Below are 17,899 nucleotides of genomic sequence, written 5' to 3'. Positions count from 1 at the left end.
TTCGCATAGAGTTGATCAGGCTGTTGATTGTGGCCTGTGGAATGTTGTCCCACTCCTCTTCAATGGCTGTGCGAAGTTGCTGGAAATTGGCGGGAACTGGAACACGCTGTCGTACACGTCGATCCAGAGCATCCTAAACATGCTCAATGGGTGACATGTCTGATGAGTATGCAGGCCATGGAAGAACTGGGATATTTTCAGCTTCCAGGAATTGTGTACAGATCCTTGCGACATGGGGCCGTGCATTATCATGCTGAAACATGAGGTGATGGCGGCGGATGAATGACATGACAATGGGCCTCAGGATCTCGTCACGGTATCTCTGTGTTCGTTGTCCGTAGCTTATGCCTGCCCTTACCATAACCCCATCGCCACCATGGGGCACTCTGTTCACAACGTTGACATCAGCAAGCCGCTCGCCCACATGACACCACATCTGTGAAGAGAACACTTCTCCAGTGTGCCAGTGGCCATCAATGGTGAGCATTTTCCTACTGAAGTCGGTTACGACCCCGAACTGCAGTCAGGTCAGCACCCTGGAGGAGGGGGAAGGTGGGAGGAGGGAGGGATGGAGGGATGGAGGGATGGAGGAGGAGGAGGAGGAGGAGGAGGAGGAGGAAGAGGAGGAGGAGGAGGAGGAGGCGGCGGAGGAGGAGGAGGAGGGAGGAGGTACGGCACAGGTCTCAACAGAGGAGAGGTCCCCGCTACAAGACAGCTCACTTACAGACAGACAGAAGGGGAGGGAGGGAGATGGAAGGAGAGAAGGAGAGGGAGGGAGGGAGATGGAAGGAGAGAAGGGGAGGGAGGGAGATGGAAGGAGAGAATGAGAGGGAGGGGGATGGAAGGAGAGAAGGGGAGGGATGGAGATGGAAGGAGAGAAGGGGAGGGAGGGGGATGGAAGGAGAGAAGGGGAGGGAGGGAGATGGAAGGAGAGAAGGGGAGGGAGGGAGATGGAAGGAGAGAAAATAGGGGTGGAGATGGAAGGAGAGAAGGGGAGGGAGGGGGATGGAAGGAGAGAAGGGGAGGGAGGGAGATGGAAGGAGAGAAGGGGAGGGAGGGAGATGGAAGGAGGGAGGGAGATGGAGGGAGGGAGATGGAAGGAGAGAAGGAGAGGGAGGGAGATGGAAAGAGAGAAGGGGAGGGAGATGGAAGGAGAGAAGGAGAGGGAGGGAGATGGAAGGAGAGAAGGGGAGGGAGGATGGCGAGCACGCAGACGAGCTTCCCTGAGATGGTTTCTGGCAGTTTGTGCAGAAATTTTTCGGTTGTGCAAACCCACAGTTTCATCAGCTGTCTGGGTGGCTGGTCTCTGACGATTCCGCAGGTGAAGAAGCCAGATGTCAAGATCCTGGGCTGGCGTGGTTACACGTGGTCTGCGGTTGTGAGGCCAGTTGGAAGTTCCAAATTCTCTAAAACGACTTTGGATGCGGCTTATGGTAGAGAAATGAACATTAAATTATCTAGCAACAGCTCTGGTGGACATTCCTGCAGTCAGCATGCCAATTGCATGCTCCCTCAAAACTTGAGACATACACGGCATTGTGTTGTGTGACAAAACTGCACATTTTAGAGTGGCCTGTTATTGTCCCCAGCACAAGGTGCACCTGTGTAATGATCATCCTGTTTAGATCAGCTTCTTGATATGCCACACCCGTCAGGTGGGTGGATTATCTTTTTTTTTTTTCTCCGGGGGGATGGATCAGCTTAATATTGCAGATAGATTGTATCTTCTATCAATGTAATTGTCTGCATCACTTCCAATCCCCCATGTTTTTAAATTTTTTTATATATATATTCCCCTTTATTACTTTTCAACCCCACCATCCTTTCCCTACTTGGAGTAAATTAGTGAACAACAACGCCCAGGCCTCTACTTCCGGTCTATACTTACTATCTACACCTTATGGACAGAATTAATTTTACAATAATTCTATATCTATATATCTATATATATATATATATATATATATATATATATATATATTTATTTATTTTTTTGCTCCTAAACTTCTTCTACTCTCAACCTCTCCGATTATTTTCATGATGTCCATCCGGTTTGCTTCTAAATGCCATATCTTTCCGTCAGGTGGGTGGATTATCTTGGCAAAAGAGAAATGCTTACTAACAGGGATGTAAACAAATTCGTGGACAACATTTAAGAGAAATAAGCTTTTTGTGCATATGGAAATGTTCTGGCATATTTTATTTCAGCTCATGATACATTGAACCTACACTTTACATGCTGTGTTTATATTTTAGTTCAGTATTTATACTGTATATATATATATATATATATATATATATATATATATATATATATATATATATATATACAGCACCAGTCAAAAGTTTGGACACACCTACTCATTCCAGGGTTTTTCTTTATTTGTACTATTTTCTACATTGTAGAATAAAACTATGAAATAACACATATGGAATCATGTAGTAACCAAAAAAGTGTTAAACAAATCAAAATATATTTTATATTTAAGATTCTTCAAAGTAGCCACCCTTTGCCTTGATGACAGCTTTGCACACTCTTGGCATTCTCTCAACCAGCTTCATGAGGTAGTCACCTGGAATGTATTTCAATTAACAGGTGTGCCTTCTTAAAAGTTAATTTGTGGAATTTCTTTCCTTCTTATTGCGTTTGAGCCTATCAGTTGTGTTGTGACAAGGTAGGGTTAGTATACAGAAGATAGCCCTATTTGGTAAAAGACCAAGTCCATATTACGGCAAGAACAGCTCAAATAAGCAAAGAGAAACGACAGTGCATCATTACTTTAAGACATGAAGGTCAGTCAATATGGACAATTTCAAGAACTTTGAAAGTTTCTACAAGTGCAGTCGCAAAAACCATCAAGTGCCATGATAAAACTGGCTCTCATGAGGACCGCCACAGGAAAGGAAGACCCAGAGTTACCTCTGCTGCAGAGGATAAGTTTATTAGAGTTACCAGCCTCAGAAATTGCAGCCCAAATAAATGATTCACAGAGTTCAAGTAACAGACACATCTCAACATCAACTGTTCAGAGGAGACTGCGTGAATCAGACCTTCATGGTCGAACTGCTGTAAAGAAACCACTACTATTTTTTTTATTTTTTTTATTTCACCTTTATTTAACCAGGTAAGCCAGTTAAGAACAGGTTCTCATTTACAACTGCGACCTGGCCAAGATAAAGCATAGTAGTGCAATAAATAAAAAAACACAGAGTTACATATGGGGTAGAAAACATAAAGTCAGAAATACAACAGAAAATATATATACAGTGTGTGCAAATGTAGCAAGTTATGGAGGTAAGGCAGTAAATAGGCTATAGTGCAGAATAATTACAATAGTATTAACACTGGAATGCTAGATGTGCAAGAGATTATGTGCAAATAGAGATACTGGGGTGCAAAAGAGCAAAATAAATAACAATATAGGGATGAGGTAGTTGGGTGGGCTAATTTCAGATGGGCTGTGTACAGGTGCAGTGATCGGTAAGGTGCTCTGACAACTGATGCTTAAAGTTATTGAGGGAGATAAGAGTCTCCAGCTTCAGAGATTTTTGCAATTCGTTCCAGTCATTGGCAGCAGAGAACTGGAAGGAATGGCGGCCAAAGGAGGTGTTGGCTTTGGGAATGACCAGTGAGATATACCTGCTGGAGCGCAGACTACGGGTGGGTGCTGCTATGGTGACCAATGAGCTAAGATAAGGCGGGGATTTGCCTAGTAGTGATTTATAGATGGCCTGGAGCCAGTGGGTTTGACGACGAACATGTAGTGAGGACCAGCCAACAAGAGCGTACAGGTCACAGTGGTGGGTAGTGTATGGGGCTTTGGAGACAAAACGGATGGCACTGTGATAGACTACATCCAATTTGCTGAGTAGAGTGTTGGAGGCTATTTTGTAAATGACATCACCGAAGTCAAGGATCGGTAGGATAGTCAGTTTTACGAGGGCATGTTTGGCAGCATGAGTGAAGGAGGCTTTGTTGCGAAATAGGAAACCGATTCTAGATTTAACTTTGGATTGGAGATTCTTTATGTGAGTCTGGAAGTTGAGTTTACAGTCTAACCAGACACCTAGGTATTTGTAGTTGTCCACATACTCTAGGTCAGACCCGTCAAGAGTGGTGATTCTAGTCGGGTGGGCGGGTGCCAGCAGCGTTCGATTGAAAAGCATGCATTTAGTTTTACTAGTGTTTAAGAGCAGTTGGAGGCTACTGAAGGATTGTTGTATGGCATTGAAGCTCATTTGGAGGTTTGTTAACACAGTGTCCAATGAAGGGCCAGATGTATACAAAATGGTGTCGTCTGCGTAGAGGTGGATCTGAGAGTCACCAGCAGCAAGAGCGACATCATTGATATACACGGAGAAAAGTGTCGGCCCAAGAATTGAACCCTGTGGCACCCCCATAGAGACTGCCATAGGTCCAGACAACAGGCCCTCCGATTTGACACACTGAACTCTATCTGAGAAGTAGTTGGTGAACCAGGCGAGGCAGTCATTTGAGAAACCAAGGCTATTTAGTCTGCCAATAAGAAAGGACACCAATAAGAAGAAGAGACTTGCTTGCGCCAAGAAACACAAGCAATGGACATTAGACCGGTGGGAATCTGTCCTTTGGTCTGATGAGTCCAAATTTGAGATTTTTGGTTCCAACCGCCGTGTCTTTGTGAGACGCAGAGAAGGTGAACGGATGATCTCTGCATGTGTGGTTCCCACCGTGAAGCATGGAGGAGGAGGTGTGATGGTGTTATGGTGTGGGGGTGCTTTGCTGGTGACACTGTCTGTGATTAATTTAGAATTCAAGGCATAATTAACCAGCATGGCTACCACATCATTCTGCAGCGATACGCCATCCCATCTGGTTTGCGCTTAGTGGGACAATCATCTGTTTTTCAACAGGACAATGACCCAATACACCTCCAGGCTGTGTAAGGGCTATTTGACCAAGAAGGAGAGCGATGGAGTGATACATCAGATGACCTGGCCTCCACAATCACCCAACCTCAACCCAATTGAGATGATTTGGGATGAGTTGGACCGCAGAGTGAAGGAAAAGCAGCCAACAAGTGCTCAGCATATGTGGGAACTCCTTCAAGCTAGCTAGCTAACTTTATAGCATATATCTTACCTGGATTTCAATTTCTGCTGGTATCTTGACCTGCGCGGCGACGTCCTTCAGTGGTTGGTATAGTTGTTTTCTTCATATATGTATTTTACCAAGGATTTTTCTTGTTGTTAGTGGTTTACAGAAGTACTCATCAGAGAAATGCTCGCTACAAACCCGTAGATCCAACGCACAAAGTCTCTGGATGGGAGTGTTTATGCGTCTTTGCAGAACAACTAGCCAAAAAAAGTACATCTGGGTCATCCAAAGGAAGTCCGTTAAAAGTTATCAGAATGTGTTTTCTCATTGCATTGTCGCATGTTGAGATTGCACATCTGCAAACCATTTTCAACAATATTCAGCAAATAACCTAACAACAAATCCTACTTCAGTCTCCTTGTCTAAACGCCTGGATGGTCTTGTGAGTGACTGACTGACAACGTAACTAGTTAGTTAGCTACCTAGTACCAGTGCCGGTAGCATGCCCCATATTTACACGTACACAGTAGCGAGAGTAACAAGGAAGTACATGCATGCCAGGAATTATCGCTCCAGTTCAACAAAATGGATTATGACGTTGTGGATAAAGTTCGGCATGACACAATTTAATGTGTACAACATCTGAAGACCTGCATCATGAAATACGTATTTTGGTGTTATTGTTAATTATTTTTCGAAAATCGAAAAAAAAAGTGTCTGAAACTTCTAAAACATGCAATTTACATTTAAAATACAGCTCAGGGTCCTAAATTGTGAAATTCTCCTTTAAATCTGATGTTAACCAGGGGTGGCAGGTAGCTTAGTGGTTATGAGCATTGTGCCAGTAACCGAAAGGTCGCTGGTTCTAATCCCCGAGCCGACTAGGTGAAGAATCTGTCGATGTGCCCTTGAGCAAGGAACTTAACCCTAATTGCTCCTGTAAGTGTCTGCTAAATGACTAAAATGTAATGTCATCAAGCAGGCACCAACTCACGTCAACATAAAGCTCCAACCCATTAATATGGAACAATATCACCACGAACACTCCCTCCCACGCATGTGATTAACAATAGAATATACATAAATGTACACTTGAAAGCCGAGAAGGGCCTGGTGCACATTGGATTAATGTGATACAGATTTCAAAATAATGATTTACTATCTCATAATTATGAGTTACTATTTTATAATTATCTCATAACTCGTAGTCAGATTATTTTGTGGGGGTGGCGGGAACGGGCTTCCATATCTGCGTCTACTAGCGGTAACCGAGTGAACAAATGAAAGCGAAGCAGTCTCGAAATGGATGCAGGTAGTTACAGCTAAGTTTCTGTTTCTTTTTTGGAAGCAATACTTCACTACTTCACGTTTAGTTAGGATTACATTACTTGGTCATTATACATAAGCTATATGTAAAACCTATCTGAGCATAGGCTCAGAAAAAAAACACAAAATATCGAAGTGTGTTCTAATGGCGAAGTTTTTCCTTGTACTTTTTCTTACTTCCTGGTTGCAACATATTTTTCCTCAGCCTACCAAACTCACTGACAATGTTGAGATTTGACTTTGGCACGAAGATTACGCCAAATCGCTCATATGGATTGGCAACATTTTCCTTGGAATAGACAAATTAAAAGTGTCGGAATGTCAATGGAAGACAGAGGTTGTCTGCGAAAGTCCAGAGAAAAAGAGACAAACTGATTTAAAACATTTCCAACCATGGAAATCGAGAATGGTGCCGTGAGAGAAGGTGACGTCGAGCAATGTTTTTGGTCAATCACTATTTGTTATATCACTTTTCTATAATGGTTGGTATTAATAATTACAAATTTGACCAACTCGACAATATTGGTTTTAGTCATACATCATTGGTTTTAGTTTAGCCAAGAGTATTACAGTATTTACAGTTTGAAGGATTTTATCAAGTGCGCATACTGGTCGAAATAAATTGACTGCCATTGTAATTCGTTAGCAGCGAGAATAATGTGTTCACATGGGCGAGACTCTAGCTATCAGTCCAGATAATGCATTTTAATCATTGGTAAAACATTTTTTTTTATTTTTGCATAAATATTTTTATATAGTTTTTTAACAATATGCTCACCAATGTTAGACCTACCTCAAAATATATATGTAGAATATAATCAATATGGTTGTTAAAAGTGCAAGACACCTAGAATATAATTAAATAGAATGGAATATAATAGAAAATAATAATTGAATATATCAATATGTTATTTACAAATGCAATATGCATAGAATAGAATTTATCAGTATGGTAGTAATAAACACAAGATGCATAGAATATAAAATAAAATGCATGGCACCTTTTGGTAAAAACAGAACGAGTTTGCAACTCTACAGTAGTCATTTTTTAACCTTGTTCCTGTTGCAACTTCCAGGTGTGTTGGTACCTGTGCTACCAGGTTCGAAGAACTTCGACAAAAGCATTCGGCCTCCACTGCAAAACTCGTACATGTACAAGGAGTCTAAGCAGTCTTTCAGATACAACTCTGCTTTCTTGATAAACAATGATACTCTGCAGGAACGGGTCAGTATTTCATTATAGTACATGGTAAACTTTGGTGTACGGTACCCCGGCCTTGACTCTGCCCATAGAGTCCAGTGTATAGTATCTGTGCAATACTTAGTACAGGATAGTATATGTACTATTACATGATAATGTCTGTGTAATACTTGACAGTACATGCTAGTATATGTACTGTTACATATCTGTGTAATACTTGATAGTATATTTGTGTATTACTTAAGTTGTTTTGTGCTGTCCATTCAGTCATTAAGTACACATTTACAGTGGGGGGAAAAAGTATTTAGTCAGCCACCAATTGTGCAAGTTCTCCCACTTAAAAAGATGAGAGAGGCCTGTAATTTTCATCATAGGAACATGTCAACTATGACAGACAAATTGAGAGAAAAAAATCCGGAAAATCACATTGTAGGATTTTTAATGAATTTATTTGCAAATTATGGTGGAAAATAAGTATTTGGTCACCTACAAACAAGCAAGATTTCTGGCTCTCACAGACCTGTAACTTCTTCTTTAAGAGGCTCCTCTGTCCTCCACTCGTTACCTGTATTAATGGCACCTGTTTGAACTTGTTATCAGTATAAAAGACACCTGTCCACAACCTCAAACAGTCACACTCCAAACTCCACTATGGCCAAGACCAAAGAGCTGTCAAAGGACACCAGAAACAAAATGGTAGACCTGCACCAGGCTGGGAAGACTGAATCTGCAATAGGTAAGCAGCTTGGTTTGAAGAAATCAACTGTGGGAGCAATTATTAGGAAATGGAAGACATACAAGACCACTGATAATCTCCCTCGATCTGGGGCTCCACGCAAGATCTCACCCCGTGGGGTCAAAATGATCACAAGAACGGTGAGCAACAATCCCAGAACCACACAGGGGGGCCTAGTGAATGACCTGCAGAGAGCTGGGACCAAAGTAACAAAGCCTACCATCAGTAACACAATACGCCGCCAGGGACTCAAATCCTGCAGTGCCAGACGTGTCCCCCTGCTTAAGCCAGTACATGTCCAGGCCCGTCTGAAGTTTTCTAGAGTGCATTTGGATGATCCAGAAGAGGATTGGGAGAATGTTATATGGTCAGATGAAACCAAAATAGAACTTTTTGGTAAAAACTCAACTCGTCGTGTTTGGAGGACAAAGAATGCTGAGTTGCATCCAAAGAACACCATACCTACTGTGAAGCATGGGGGTGGAAACATCATGCTTTGGGGCTGTTTTTCTGCAAAGTGACCAGGACGACTGATCCGTGTAAAGGAAAGAATGAATGGGGCCATATATCGTGAGATTTTGAGTGAAAACCTCCTTCCATCAGCAAGGGCATTGAAGATGAAACGTGGCTGGGTCTTTCAGCATGACAATGATCCCAAACACACCGCCCGGCAACGAAGGAGTGGCTTCGTAAGAAGCATTTCAAGGTCCTGGAGTGGCCTAGCCAGTCTCCAGATCTCAACCCCATAGAAAATCTTTGGAGTGAGTTGAAAGTCCGTGTTGCCCAGCGACAGCCCCAAAACATCACTGCTCTAGAGGAGATCTGCATGGTCTGTCATAGTTGACGTGTACCTATAATGAAAATTACAGGCCTCTCTCATCTTTTTAAGTGGGAGAACTTGCACAATTGGTGGCTGACTAAATACTTTTTCCCCCCACTGTACATCATAAAAGCAATTAACTTAATGTCAGTAGGATGTTGTTTTTATTTAAATGTTTTACTCTTATTATTATCTATCCTGGTGCCTAGTCATTTTACCCCTGCCTATGTACATATCTACCTCAAATACCTCGTACCCCTGCACATTGATCTGGTACCGGTACTCCCTGTATATAGCTTTATTCTTGTGTATTTTATTCCTCTTGTGTTATAATTTTTTATTTGTCTTATTTTTAACTCTGCATTGTTGGGAAAGGGCTCTTAAGTAAGCATTTTACGGTAAAATCTGCACCTGTTTTATTCGGTGCATGTGACAAATACAATATTATTTTATTTGAGATAGGCTAAACTCTTGCTTGTTTTTTGACAGTATGAGGCCTTCCGAACAAAGAGGAGAGACATGGGATACTCAGAGGAGGAACTGGAGGAGTCCTATGGCTTCTTGCTGTTTGACGACGAAAATAAGGTAACAAATAAATAATTCAATGATGACCCGCGTAATATCTCACACAAATGTTTATAGCCATTTATACATCTCTATCTCTGTAGAACACTTAAAAGGCAAATACACACAATGTATTCTCCCAAAACATTTATTTTATGGAGAAACCCATATCTAACTTTGTGTCATAGAAAAAACATCGTAATCAAAGTTACTGGTCTCTAATAATCACTATTCTTCTATTCTAAAGGCAAATAAAGTGGGAGAAACTGGTGTTGTCCCTGGACACAGCACATGCTCAACGCTTGGAGATCCTTCAAAGGGTAAATGAGCTGCGCCATATTGAGTAAATAACGAGATATCAGACAAGACGCCTGGGTTTTCAGTTCCACAGCACGGAAGTTAAATACACTAGGACAAGTCAATAACAAGAACAGCCTGTCTTGGGTTAAGGAAAACTGGTTTGAACTATTTCAACTGAAACCTTTTCACGTCATCGAACAAGGCCTCAACTAAACAATGGGGCAGTTCTAAGCTTTTACATGTTAAATATAGAGGGAACTCACATACTACATGACATGGAGTGGTCTCTAGCCACGCCCCTAAACTAATGCTATTTGAGTGTGCACTATACGACTAAAGACAAGTCAAAGCATAAGTAGTGAGATTTAAAGAAGTTTGCTTACTTAGATAATGGTGTACTGTTTCAGGTGTACTGTTTCAGGTGTATTGTTTTAGGTGTACTGTTTCAGGTATACTGTTTCAGGTGTACTGTTTCAGGTGTATTGTTTCAGGTGTATTGTTTCAGGTGTACTGTTTCAGGTGTACTGTTTCAGGTGTACTGTTTCAGTACATTTCTGGTCAAGTGTCGCTCTGCTTTTGAAAATGAAACTGCTTTACAGACATGACAGTGTAAAGAGAAAGTGGAAGGAGAGACCAGTGAAACTTAACTCTAGTAGTGTTTGCTAGGACCAGAGAGTAGCGTTAGTCAATACTTAGGGGCCTGCAGTAAAAATGTTTGAATGATGGAGAAATTAGATTTTACCTGGGGCGGCAGGTAGCTTAGTGGGTAAGAGCGTTGTGCCAGTAACCGAAACGTCGCTGGTTCTAATCCCCGAGCCGACTAGGTGAAACATCTGTCGATGTGCCCTTGAGCAAGGCACTTAACCCTAATTGCTCCTGTAAGTTGCTCTGGATAAGAGCGTCTGCAAAATGACAATGAGGGAGAATTCTACTTTATCAACAGATTATTAGGAATGTTATGAGAGTTTAGCTCTGAACTTACATACAATGAAACTCTGGTAAATATCTTTCTTTGTTTGAAGTTAGAATTCCTCAATAGAAGTATACGCTACTTCAGGTTACACAGTGAGCAAGCCTGTGTGCGGGGGCAGGCCCTAGTGGAAAAGGGGGAGGGTGGTGTAAGATTGTCTACGGTTGGACAAAGTCAGCTATTTTTTTATCTACTAGGCCCAGATTGAGATAACTGCCGTAGTTATGGAGGAAGGAAACAGTGGTCAAAGTCCTTGTGTGGACTAGTGTTCTGTTTCGTCACCTTCAAAGTTTACAGTTCTAGATGTGTATGAGATCGCCATAGAAACCCTGTAAGAGTTTAAGCATATTTTTTTCTGTAGCAGTATAAGAGGACTTTTTGTCAGCCCTTTTCATTCACTTATTGTTTCTTCACTTGTCACTTCTTATGTGCTTCAACTCGTTTTTCCTGTTTTGTCACCGGTAGGAGAATCAACATGATACAGGTTTCTTTGCTTAGATTAAATGATAAGGAAAGGGAACATCTAACCACATATCCGTAGCATGTACAGTTGAAGTCGGAAGTTTACATAGACCTTAGCCAAATACATTTAAACTCAGTTTTTCACAATTCCTGACATTTAATCCTAGTAAAAAATCCCTGTCTTAGGTCAGTTAAGATCACCACTTTATTTTAAGAATGTGAAATGTCAGAATAATAGTAGAGATAATTATTTATTTCAGCTTTTATTCCTTTCATCACATTCCCAGTGGGTCAGAAGTTTACATACACTCAATTAGTATTTGGTAGCATTGCCTTTAAATTGTTTAACTTGGGTCAAACGTTTCGGGTAGCCTTCCACAAGCTTCCCACAATAAGTTGGGTGAATTTTGGCCCATTCCTCCTGACAGAGCTGGTGTAACTGAGTCAGGTTTGTAGGCCTCCTTGTTCGCACACACTTTTTCAGTTCTGCCCACACATGTTCTATAGGGTTGAGGTCAGGGCTTTGTGATGGCCACTCCAATACCTTGACTTTGTTGTCCTTAAGCCATTTTGCCACAACTTTGGAAATATGCTTGGGGTCATTGTCCATTTGGAAGACCCATTTGCGACCAAGCTTTAACTTCCTGACTGATGTCTTGAGATGTTGCTTCAATATATCCACATCATTTTCCTTCCACATGATGCCATCTATTTTGTGAAGTGCACCAGTCCCTCCTGCAGCAAAGCACCCCCACAGCATGATGCTGCCACCCCCATGCTTCACGGTTGGGATGGTGTTCTTCAGCTTGCAAGCACCCCCTTTTTCCTCCAAACATAACGATGGTCATTATGGCCAAACAGTTCTATTTCTGTTTCATCAGACCAGAGGACATTTCTCAAAAAAGTACGATCTTTGTCCCCATGTGCAGTTGCAAACCGTAGTCTGGCTTTTTTATGGCGGTTGTGGAGCAGTGGCTTCTTCCTTGCCGAGCGGCCTTTCAGGTTATGTCGATATAGGACTCGTTTTACTGTGGATATAGATACTTTTGTACCTGTTTCCTCCAGCATCTTCACAGGGTCCTTTGCTGTTGTTCTGGGATTGATTTGCACTTTTCGCACCAAACTATGTTCATCTCTAGGAGACAGAACGCGTCTCCTTCCTGAGCGGTATGACGGCTGCGTGGTCCCATGGTGTTTATACTTGCGTACTATTGTTTGTACAGATGAACGTGGTACCTTCAGGCGTTTGGAAATTGCTCCCAAGGATGAACCAGACTTGTGGAGGTCTACAATTGTCTTTTCTGAGGTCTTGTCTGATTTCATTTGATTTTCCCATGATGTCAAGCAAAGAGGCACTGAGTTTGAAGGTAGGCCTTGAAATACATCCACAGGTACACCTCCAATTGACTCAAATGATGTCAATTAGCCTATCAGAAGCTTCTAAAGCCATGACATCATTTTCTGGAATTTTCCAAGCTGTTTAAAGGCACAGTCAACTTCATGTATGTAAACTTCTGACCCACTGGAATTGTGATACAGTGAATTATAAGTTAAACAATCTGTCTGTAAACAATTGTTGGAAAAATTACTTGTGTCATGCACAAAGTAGATGTCCTAACCGACTTGCCAAAACTATAGTTAGTTAACAAGAAATGTGTGGAGTGGTTGAAAAACGAGTTTTAATGACTCCAACCTAAGTGTATGTAAACTTCCGACTTCAACTGTACCTGTGTGCCACAAGACTGTGTTAGCCTGCTGTGCGAAAGCCTAGGCATTAGCTTAGGGAGCCAACAAGTTCATAATCTGTGTGTGGTGCCAATTCTGCCAAACCCCTCAGTTAAATTATGCAGTGTTGGAACTGTAAACCAATAAACCTATAAAAAAACAGTGTGAGGTTTCACAGCCTCTTCCACATTTCTCACTTCTGCATTAACTGGCTGTGTGTTGGGCTTGGCAGTTGGCACCAAAGTATTGGAAGTCCTACGCATTGAAAATATCTTAGACCAGGGGTGTCAAACATACGGCCCGAACTCAATACTCAATATACTACAATATAACACATTCACCAATTAACCAAATCCCTTTGGCTGTGTGATGCATTTATTCAATAAAAAGAATAGAGGAAAGTGGGGTATGTTGAGCCATTTTTTCACTCAGCATATAGTATTCTTTCTAACAAAGATATCTGTACTGAACAAAAATATAAGCGCAACATGTAAAGTATTGGTCCCATGTTTCATGAGCTGAAATAAAATATCCCACATTTTCAATACGCACAAAAAGCTTATTTACCTCAAATTTGATTCTCAAATTTGTTTACATCCCTGTTAGTGAGCATTTCTATTTTGCCAAGATAATCCATTCACCTGACAGGTGTGGCATATCAAGAAGCTGATTAAACAGCATGATTATTACACAGGTGCACCTTGTGCTCGGGACAGTAAAAAGCCACTCTAAAATGTGCAGTTTTGTCACACAACACAATGCCACAGATGTCTGAAGTTTTGAGGGAGCATGCAATTGGCATGCTGACTGCAGGAATTTCCACCAGAGCTGTTGCCAGAGAAATTAATGTTCATTTCTCTACCATAAGCCTCCTCCAACATCGTTTTAAAGAATTTGTCAGTACGTCCAACCGGCCTCACAACTGCAGACCACGTGTAACCACGCCAGCCCAGGACCTCCACATCCGTCTTCTTTACCTGGGGATCGTCTGAGACCAGCCACCCGGAGAGCCGATGGAACAGGAGTATTTCTGTCTGTAATAAAGCCCTTTTGTGAGGAAAAACTAATTCTGATTGGCTGGGCCTGGCTCCCAAGTGGGTGTGCCTATGCCTTCCCAGGCCCACCCATGGCTTTGCTCCTGCCCAGTCATGTGAAATCCATAGATTAGGGCCTAGTGAATTTATTTAAATTGACTGATTTCCTTATATGAACTGTAACTCAGTAAAATCGTTGAAATTGTTGCATGTTGTGTTTATATTTTTGTTCTGTATACATACAGTGGGGGAAAAAAGTATTTATTCAGCTGCCAATTGTGCAAGTTCTCCCACTTAAAAAGATGAGAGAGGCCTGTAATTTTCATCATAGGTACACGTCAACTATGACAGACAAAATGAGAATATTGTAGGATTTTTTATGAATTTATTTGCAAATTATGGTGGAAAATAAGTATTTGGTCAATAACAAAAGTTTCTCAATACTTTGTTATATACCCTTTGTTGGCAATGACACAGGTCAAACGTTTTCTGTAAGTCTTCACAAGGTTTTCACACACTGTTGCTGGTATTTTGGCCCATTCCTCCATGCAGATCTCCTCTAGAGCAGTGATGTTTTGGGGCTGTCGCTGGGCAACACGGACTTTCAACTCCCTCCAAAGATTTTCTATGGGGTTGAGATCTGGAGACTGGCTAGGCCACTCCAGGACCTTGAAATGCTTCTTACGAAGCCACTCCTTCGTTGCCCGGGCGGTGTGTTTGGGATCATTGTCATGCTGAAAGACCCAGCCACGTTTCATCTTCAATGCCCTTGCTGATGGAAGGAGGTTTTCACTCAAAATCTCACGATACATGGCCCCATTCATTCTTTCCTTTACATGGATCAGTCGTCCTGGTCCCTTTGCAGAAAAACAGCCCCAAAGCATGATGTTTCCACCCCCATGCTTCACAGTAGGTATGGTGTTCTTTGGATGCAACTCAGCATTCTTTGTCCTCCAAACACGACGAGTTGAGTTTTTACCAAAAAGTTCTATTTTGGTTTCGTCTGACCATATGACATTCTCCCAATCCTCTTCTGGATCATCCAAATGCACTCTAGCAAACTTCAGACGGGCCTGGACATGTACTGGCTTAAGCAGGGGGACACGTCTGGCACTGCAGGATTTGAGTCCCTGGCGGCGTAGTGTGTTACTGATGGTAGGCTTTTGTTACTTTGGTCCCAGCTCTCTGCAGGTCATTCACTAGGTCCCCCCGTGTGGTTCTGGGATTTTTGCTCACCGTTCTTGTGATCATTTTGACCCCACGGGGTGAGATCTTGCGTGGAGCCCCTGATCGAGGGAGATTATCAGTGGTCTTGTATGTCTTCCATTTCCTAATAATTGCTCCCACAGTTGATTTCTTCAAACCAAGCTGCTTACCTATTGCAGATTCAGTCTTCCCAGCCTGGTGCGCGTCTACAATTTTGTTTCTGGTGTCCTTTGACAGCTCTTTGGTCTTGGCCATAGTGGAGTTTGGAGTGTGACTGTTTGAGGTTGTGGACAGGTGTCTTTTATACTGATAACAAGTTCAAACAGGTGCCATTAATACAGGTAACGAGTGGAGGACAGAGGAGCCTCTTAAAGAAGAAGTTACAGGTCTGTGAGAGCCAGAAATCTTGCTTGTTTGTAGGTGACCAAATATTTATTTTCCACCATAATTTGCAAATAAATTCATTAAAAATCCTACAATGTGATTTTCTGGATTTTTTCCCCCACAGTTTGTCTGTCATAGTTGACGTGTACCTATGATGAAAATTACAGGCCTCTCTCATCTTTTTAAGTGGGAGAACTTGCACAATTGGTGGCTGACTAAATACTTTTTTTCCCCACTGTATATTTAAAGAGGCACTATGCAGAAATCGCTCCGCCATTTCCTGGTTGCTAAAATTGGAATAGTTCGCAAAAACTAAACTTAAGAACGGGCAGCATAGAAATAGAGCACGTAGAACATATATATCGCTTCTTAGACTTGCTTTATATGAGAATGACAGATCTATAACACACATTTCTATGTGAATTTGGTCGGGTCGCCCAAAAAGTGACATATTGTAGCTTTGACTTATAGCGGACTTGATAGCGGACTTGATGTTGTGTATCCCTGGAAATAATCAGAATTAATGTAAACATTACTGTTTTGAAATCATAGCTTCTCATAAAAAGAAGTGGTCTCTTGGCACATCTTACCCCAGGTATGGGGTAAATTGAGCACAGGGACAGGGTAGGTTGAGCTGCCTTGGGGTAAGTGGGTGATTGTGCTGGTGGGTCAAAGTTTAATTCATGGAATAGGGGTGTGGTATAGTCAATTGTATATCTTAAATGTATGCTTACATTTCTTGACTAGTTTTCTGGGACAGGGATGTTGTTTCGTTGTGCCAATTCGTAGGCAAGTTCTCTGCATTTGAGGCTACTAAGCCCATGAAACCGTTCCACAAGATTATTGATATGTTTAGCAAGCTACTTTGGTTTAGATACAAGCATAATGAAACCTCAAACACAATGAATTAATTTGACTTTGTGAAAAACTATTTTCTGGATCTAACTTGCTTACCACTTTTTCCATGTAGTTTCTTCAGACTTGTCAATGATGGTCACATGATTAATGTTGTTTATGGTTTCCTAGAAACAAGGGGTGGCTCAATAAACCCTTTGGCTCAACTTTCCTCACTCTCCCCTATAATAATATTCATATTTCCACTTCTCAAATAAAATATTTGAATGTAATAAACCTAGTAACCTACATTTCTATTCCTTGTACTACAAATATTTAGTTAATGCCTTATTCTACACCGAATATTGTTGCTTTGGTTTTATCAGAGAGAGGAGGGGGGATGCTGGCACACTCACCACCCCATGTTGTTGCTGTGGGAACAGACTTGTCAATGATGTGAATGTTCTTGTTTAACTCAGGTGTGTGCGTGTCTTTTCTTGTTAACTCAGGTGTGTACGTGTCCAAGTACTCGGACTGCCTGGACTTAAACCGCTGGTACCACGGGAAGTCTGGATATATCGCCATCATCAGGCTCACCAAGGTATTTACAAAGCAGCAGAGCCATAGGGGTGCTGACTAGAGGAAGTACAGCTACGACCGGAAGTTACTTTTTGTAGCAGGTTAGGAGAGCATTTTAACCCGTTACCCTTTTCCTAACATTATCCTAAGTCTCCTAACCTGCCACGTTAATTCTCCTAACCTACTGCGTAAATTCTCCTAACCTGCTACGAAAAAGCCACTTCCGGTCGATGGTGTACTCCCTCTAGTCAGAACCGGCCACAGGGGCATAACGTTGTGAAACCTCACAGTTGGGTAACCTCCTTTCTCTCAAAGGTTTCTGCCTCCTGGCCACTGTGCTTCTGCTTCTGTTTGCGGTCTAGGCCGGGTTCCTGTAAAGCAATTTGGGACGACAGCTGATTAATATATTTGGGGACGACTGCTTTATAAATACATTTGATTGATTAGTTGAAAGGGCTTGCAATTGAATTCTCTCTCTTTTTGTGGGGTTCTACAGGGCAGGGTCAGAGAGGTGACAGAGAACTACACAGTAAACTACACCTCTCCCTCTAATGGGTTTGACTGTCATGTATCAGAACATCTCAGTGCTGTGTCAGCCAACACCAGCTCCTTCCTGGCCTTCGAGAGAACACAGGTGAGATTCCGCCCCTCCTTTCACCACCATCCCTCTATCCTCCATCC

The 17,899-nt window shown here is 42.0% G+C and overlaps 1 protein-coding gene across 7 annotated transcripts in view; it reads left to right on the top strand.

Annotated features, from left to right (window-relative positions):
* Positions 1 to 6,165: 6,165 nt before the first annotated feature.
* LOC311135101 (uncharacterized protein) overlaps positions 6,166 to 17,899 on the top strand; it is a 29,282-nt gene continuing 17,548 nt past the window's right edge. For 3 of the 7 annotated variants that reach the window (XM_084168973.1, XM_084168972.1, XM_084168967.1), the window contains exons 1-6: positions 6,352 to 6,827; positions 7,480 to 7,628; positions 9,650 to 9,745; positions 9,972 to 10,044; positions 17,149 to 17,240; positions 17,715 to 17,852. In XM_084168973.1, coding sequence (XP_084025099.1) covers positions 6,797 to 6,827; positions 7,480 to 7,628; positions 9,650 to 9,745; positions 9,972 to 10,044; positions 17,149 to 17,240; positions 17,715 to 17,852 — 579 coding nt within the window. In that variant the 5' untranslated portion in view covers positions 6,352 to 6,796. Of the gene's footprint in view, positions 6,886 to 7,479; positions 7,629 to 9,649; positions 9,746 to 9,971; positions 10,045 to 17,148; positions 17,241 to 17,714; positions 17,853 to 17,899 lie in introns of all 7 variants that reach the window. The other 4 variants (XM_084168968.1, XM_084168971.1, XM_084168969.1 and 1 more) reach the window with 4 other exon arrangements.

Source organism: Coregonus lavaretus (genome assembly GCF_964263955.1).
Source record: "Coregonus lavaretus genome assembly, chromosome: 9".
NCBI lineage: Eukaryota > Metazoa > Chordata > Actinopteri > Salmoniformes > Salmonidae > Coregonus > Coregonus lavaretus.
This window is presented reverse-complemented; position numbering and strand designations above follow the sequence as displayed.